At 45.8% G+C, this 6,391-nt stretch overlaps 1 protein-coding gene across 1 annotated transcript; it reads right to left on the bottom strand.

Moving 5' to 3' along the window:
• Window positions 1–396: 396 nt before the first annotated feature.
• Window positions 397–5,569, bottom strand: PNRC1 (proline rich nuclear receptor coactivator 1). Its single transcript, XM_059083255.2, has 2 exons — window positions 4,827–5,569; window positions 397–2,698 (listed from the first exon to the last, which is right to left on the bottom strand). Exons 1-2 carry the CDS (start codon window positions 5,370–5,372, stop codon window positions 2,255–2,257), a joined length of 990 nt encoding a protein of 329 aa, XP_058939238.1. The 5' UTR covers window positions 5,373–5,569; the 3' UTR covers window positions 397–2,254.
• Window positions 5,570–6,391: the final 822 nt, after the last annotated feature.

Here is a 6,391-nt window from a genome sequence, read left to right as displayed (position 1 = left end):
AAAAAATTTAACCATCCTCTTTACCAGTGTGTTAACACTTCTCTTAGCTAAAAAAAAGTCTTATCTTCTACAAGGTCGAGAGTGCACTTGTATCTTAGTTTCTCTAAGTGCTTTTTAAAAATCCATCTAGGGCTTCCCTGGTGGCGCAGTGGTTGAGAATCTGCCTGCTAATGCAGGGGACACGTGTTCGAGCCCTGGTCCGGGAAGATCCCACATGCCGCAGAGCAACTGGGTCCATGAGCCACAACTACTGAGCCTGCGCGTCCGGAGCCTGTGCTCCAAAACAAGAGAAGCCGTGACAGTGAGAGGCCTGCGCACTGCGATGAAGAGTGGCCCCCGCTCGCCACAACCAGAGTAAGCCCTTGCACAGAAACGAAGACCCAACACAGCCAAAAATAAAAATAAATAAATTTATAAAAATCCATCTATATATACCTATATGTAAATGAAGTTAACTTTCTCTAAATTCATTTAAGAACAAAGCGTTACAGTCAGTGCCAAGAAAAATGGTTGGTTGGGGTGTTGACAGGCTGTATAGTCACCACATCTATTAAGAAATTCTCGGGCTTCCCTGGTGGCACAGTGGTTGAGAGTCCACCTGCCGATGCAGGGGATGCGGGTTCGTGCCCGGGTCCGGGAAGATCCCACATGCCCTGGAGCGGCTGGGCCCGTGAGTCATGGCCGCTGAGCCTGTGCGTCCGGAGCCTGTGCTCTGCAACGAGAGAGGCCCGCGTACCGCAAAAAAAAAAAAAAAAAAAAAAAAAAAGAAATTCTCAGATTTTGAGGTGGCTATTAACAAGTCATCATGCCATCCTGGCATTGCTTATTAAGTCAATAGTGATTCAAAGTAAGGTTAGGCGTCCTTCCTTCTTGTGTGAACCAAAATGATACAAGAAGCTGAGACTTAAGGCTCATTTATTTCTTCCTCAGGATGGTAGCACCTTTCTCATCTATACTACCTTATAGGATCATATATAGCCTCTGAACACCTTTACTTTTTCACATCTAAATACTGACCAATTACTCATTACCAATTACTTTTTCCTTTGTATTATTTGGCATAAACTTTGGCCTTGTATAATATAATGAAAAACTATATGGGGAAAACTGTGTTCTACAATTTCTTACTGGAATAGACTTTACACACTATTGAGAAGTTTGAATTTTAAAGTAAAAATACATATGCTGCCATAACTTCAAGCAAGCTTGAGATTCCAAAGTCTACATCTAATATTTTAACATCAATTATATTTGCTTTGATTCAAGTATCCCATTCAGTATCAGTATAAATTTTGCAAATCAAACAAGTGCCCTTTTCTTTCATTGTAAATATGTGGTAAGTCAAATGGTATTTTATGAAACAGCTCAAAAAATAAATGCATATTCTAAGCTATAAGCTAATCAGCTTTACTTTTGCCCACAACCATTTCCATTCATGAGATGGGGAATTCCTCCCCTTAGAGGTAGTAGTGTTAAATTATTGGACTCTCCAGCTTTCAGAGGGAGGATGTACAATTAGTATAGACATTTAGCCAGTAAAATGGAAAGTTAAAAATCCATCTCCTAGTTACACATTCAAACATGAAAAAAACAATCACACACAAAGAGTCAAGACTAGTTGAAAAGGGGGGGGCCAAATTATTATTATTTTAAAATTTGATTACAACCGATTTTGTTGGCATTAAAATTTTAAATTTGAATGGATATAAACCAAAACCCAGAAATTAAGTTTGGTAAAAATGGGAATAGGAGTTTTCCGGTAATTACAGATTAGAAGGCAGAAACCAATTTAGAGAAACATAGACAAACCCCATGTTTACAATGATTGTGCCACAGGTTTAAACTTCAGTAGTGCATTAGTAAACTGTTCACATTGAGATCTTTACCTTGAGATTCAACAGCTGTTTCTTGAAAAAAATCTCAGTACCTTGTGCAAATAAATCGGTCTTTCAGGTGCCTTAGCACACTTAAAATTTCTCCATTGTATATATACAAAACACCTACCATCTGGGCAGGGCAAAATACATACTTTCATAACAAAACTATAATGTACCTCTCAAGTATGAACAATATACACATAATACATGGCATATAGTATTTACAAAATATAAAATATAATACAAGCTGTTTGTAATTTTTTAAACTCATCTTTTGCCCTTGTATATTGCAACAAGGTAATTTTCCATTTCTGTACCACTGCTTTTCAAGAGTCCAGGGATTCTGGAAAAGCTATATTTTACATACATACTGAAATCTAAGTTTGAACTTTTAGGAGAGTTTTTAAGTGTACTGCCATCAACTCCCTATTTTGGTTGGAATTTTCAACGGTGCTTCCCATCCAGTGACTAGGAGGCTTTGGAAGAACACTAGGAGAAGGTGGATCACTAAACTTTGCCCCAGCATAATTCTCCTTTTGGCTCACTTCAGTTAGAAATGATGATTTCTTCAAATGCTTATTTTTAATACTCTCAGTATTTTTAAAAGGCTTTTTTTCCTGCTTCTGAATTATATCAGATGAAACAGAATTCTGCCAAAAGTTATTTTCATTTCTTTTTGCAGAGGTGATCCTGGTTAGTGGTAAGTTATATTTGCTTTTCTGTCTGTTTATCTTTGGTTGTTCACACAAGTGTATACCATGAACAAGCTGGCCGTGGGGAATGGCAATTTTCTCCGATTTTCCCATCTTTGATTTTAAAACCTACAAAGACAAGGAACATAAAAGTGAATACAGTCTCATGATAAAAATCAGTCATGAACCTCACCATATATCTAACACATTTTCTTTTAAAAAGTTCCCCTGGACTTTAGTTCACTGTCTTGATTAAATGCTTGCTGCACTTATCCCTGGAAGTCCAAATATGCACACATCTAATTTTACCACTAAAAATAGTTAGTCATCACTGTTACCAGTGCTGATTCTAAAACGTCAAAGAACCCAAGGTAACCAAGTCCACCTTTCTATAAAGCGTAATGAGCTATATTCCAAACATGTACGACAACCTCTTCCTAACTAACAAAGGTCAGCGTTTTTACAGTAGGATATTTCCAAGAGAAATTTTCAAATGTTTTGGTTGATTAGAAAGAAAAACTATGTTAATACATACACTATTTACCTTTTAAGACAGGTACTTTAAAAATTATGTTAGAATAGACATTTCATTAGGAGATTGATTTAAAGTGAGGAAGTGTTTTGATAACGGTTACTAAGTACACACATTAAAAATGATCCCCCCCAGCTTGTGAAAACAAAATTTCAGAAATTTAAATACTAAAATACTTACCACTTTCTATCATCTCATCCAGTTACACATATAATACATAGAAGAAAATGCTTTCTGCCTGCCCCCTACTTTCTGTTTTAAAAACTGCTTCAAGAACTTCACTGCCTTAATTCCAGTCACTTTCCTAACTCAAGTGATCCTTATAGGAAGCCATGAGATGGAAAGACAGGGTAATCTATTCGATCACTGCCCTTTCAACACTTGTAATAGGGTAGGGAAGCCAGGACACAAATAGAAAGCCGGAGCACAAGGTAACATAATCCATGTCAAAAAGGGTAACTGACAACAAAGCTCCCCGGTTTTAATACCGTTCTAGAAAATAAAGGAATCTTACTAGGAAACAAGTACAAAAACTCGATTTTACAGTATCATTAATATTACAGAAGAGCCGTGGAACTGAAAGGAACGTATACAAAATTTAAGTAATCACGGTGGACAAATTTAAGTTTTTGCAAGGACATAGCTAGATAAGCTGCAAATCTCTCAAATCAATATTCTTTCAAATGTCAGTAACTTATTTTCATTATTATTATGAAGGTTTTTGAAATTCAAGTCAAAATGTTTTATCTTGATACAAAGGTTACTTTAAGTAATATAGCCACTTAATACCGTTTAAGTTTTAATCAATTTTATTCTAGTCCAATAGCAACTGGGCAGCATATCGTCAATCCATTTGGGAACTCTTCTTTCGGAAACTTCATCATTCTGGACACAAGCAATAAAACTACCTTCCGCTAAGAAAGCCTGGCACAGTACACCGTGGGGATGCGCAGTAAATTCCGTTCATCTGATAGACTGGCCCAGAGAACTTATCGCTTCAAAGAGGCAACAGCTCTGCCGTCGCTCCTGCCAACTTTCGAAGTTGAAAAGCACAGCTAAGTAGGTCGGCCCCGCGAGGAGAGGCGCCCCAGGTGGCCCGGCGCCCCACACCGGGCACCTCACAACTCAGCACAAAGTCAACCGGAAGCGGGCGGCTGCCGCCCCATGGCAAACCCCATACCAGGTGGCGAGAGACCGTACGCGCGTCCTGACAAGTCTTGGCGCTGCCAAAGGTCGAGAAGCCGCCAGCGGGCCCGCGCCCTCGCGCTCCCAACCCCCGCCCGGCTCGCCTCCTTCATGGGCGAAGAAGCGCTCCGCACGTAGCGCGCGCTGACGTCAGCCTCCCGCGGGTCGCTTCCTTCTCCCGCCCCCACCCCCCCCACCCCACCCCCCGCGCCCAGAACGCCGAAACCCCCTGGAACGCCGCCAGCCTTCTAAATCCGGGCTGTTGCTGGGGCGCAGCCGCTCCTCTCATTGGCCGGCTCCCCGGAGCCAATCAGCAGCGCCAGCGCTGGCCTCCCCTTCTCCCCTTCCCCCCGCCCCCCCAGCAAGAACGGAGCGGGCGTCACGGAAACTTCCCTCCCGAGTAAACAACCGTCCCTCAACCCTCAACCCGGCCCCTCCCTTCCCGAACCCAGAGCGCAGGGCTCCAAACCTCACGGCCGGGCTGTGGCCGTCTAGGGGCCGGCACGCCAGCGGTCCCCCCGTCCCACTCGCGGCCCTTACCTCTCTATTGAACGAGGGTTGGCCGGGCGCCGCGATCGGCAGCGAGCCAGGGAAAGGGCTCGCTTCCTCAGTTCGAGCTGCGGTCGCAGGAGCCGGGGCCCAGGCGGCGGCCTGGGCCTGGTCCGGGACTTGCTGCGCTCCACCGTGGCCCGTCGCGGGGCTCCGCCCGCCCTCCAGGCTCGGCCGGTGCTGCTGGTACTGGTGGAAGCGGCTGGGAAGCTGCCCCGATGGGCTGGCCCGCACCTTCTTCTTTCGCCGTTTCTTTGGTGCTGCCCGAGGGGTACCCCCCGCCGTGGCGAGGCTGCACTTGGGCAGAGGTGCCGGGGCGCGAGGATGAGGGGTCAGACAGGGACCGTCTCCCCCTAAGAAGTGAGGGAGGAAGAGAGTGGGGGGCAGCCCCCGTGGGTCCGGGATCCGGGGCAAAGGCGGCGGAGCAGTGGTAACCATCGGGAGGGCCCCGAAGTAACCGCGGGCGGAAAAACCCATGGGCGCAAGGCGGCCGCCCAGAACAAGCGGCTCCCGCTGTGGGACAGAAACGACGGTCATAGCACTACGAGGAAAAGTGGCTCAGCAAGAGTAGAAGGAGGAGATAAGGCCAGAAATCACAGGGCGGCGGCGGCGGCTGCTGCTAACAGAGCCCGAGAAAAGAAAATACCATGGGTCGGGCGGTGGCGGCGCAGCAACAAATAGCCTGAGCCCCCGCTCCGAGTGTTGTTATCGGAAGCTCCGCCCTACCCCGCCCTACCCCGCCCACCTCTCTGATAAAGCCCAATCATAATGTGACGGGGAGGCCACGCCCCCGGCTCCGCCTCCACCGCCTGGAAGAGGCACACACAACCCGCTTGCTGCAGCCCGGCACAAAGAGAGCGCACTGCGCAGGCGCTGCCATCGGGCTATTTCAGGAAGAGTCAGTACCGCGAACAATGAAGTTCCGTTTCAGTTCCACCTGCCCCACCCCCCTACCCACTCTTCTTTCTCACCCCCGCACCTCACCCTGAAGGCGGTGGTCTGATGGCTAGATCTAGGCTGAATCTTGGGGTTGGGGATGGGGATGGGGGCGGGCACCAGGGAGAAAGAATCGGGAAGCATCAAGGCCACTGACACCTACTCCCTCGGCCACTGACCTTGGGGACGTACTTATTTCAAGCCCAACATAATAGCATTATTATTGCTTTTTTTTAATTTTAAGATTTCAGAGTGCACGGTGGGGGTTACATTCGTCGCAGTCGGAAAGAAAACCAGTCCACATTTAAATTACATTTGATGAAGTGTTGCTCACGTTGTTTTTCATTAACTCGGGTGAGAAACGCTGCTCATTAGCCGTGGTAATCGGAGTAAAAATTAAGGGAGTGACTTACTGAAATTGGCCTCTTAACGTATAAAAAGTCCATAAATCCGTAATTGCACATTGGAAATGTTACTGATTTCATACTGTGGGACTTTGGGATCACGAAATAGTGCCTGATACCGAGAAGAAAGCAAAGGAGGAGGCTTGCGTCTCAAAGGGAGAAAGTGAAACGGCTCTGCAACATACAGTGTATTTTGCTAGGTCTGTGTTGATAGAC

The sequence above is a fragment of the Kogia breviceps genome, chromosome 13, assembly GCF_026419965.1.
Source record: "Kogia breviceps isolate mKogBre1 chromosome 13, mKogBre1 haplotype 1, whole genome shotgun sequence".
Taxonomy (NCBI): Eukaryota; Metazoa; Chordata; class Mammalia; order Artiodactyla; family Physeteridae; genus Kogia; species Kogia breviceps.
Note: the sequence above shows the minus strand (reverse complement) of the source record. Positions and strands in the feature narration are given on the sequence as shown.

Excerpts from the sequence above, each read along its gene's own strand:
- PNRC1 (XM_059083255.2), bottom strand. The coding sequence starts at position 5,372 with ATGACCGTCGTTTCTGTCCCACAGCGGGAGCCGCTTGTTCTGGGCGGC. Across the intron at positions 2,699-4,826 it reads AACCCTCGTTCAATAGAGAG|GTTTTAAAATCAAAGATGGG; the intron begins GTAAGGGCCGCG and ends TTGTCTTTGTAG.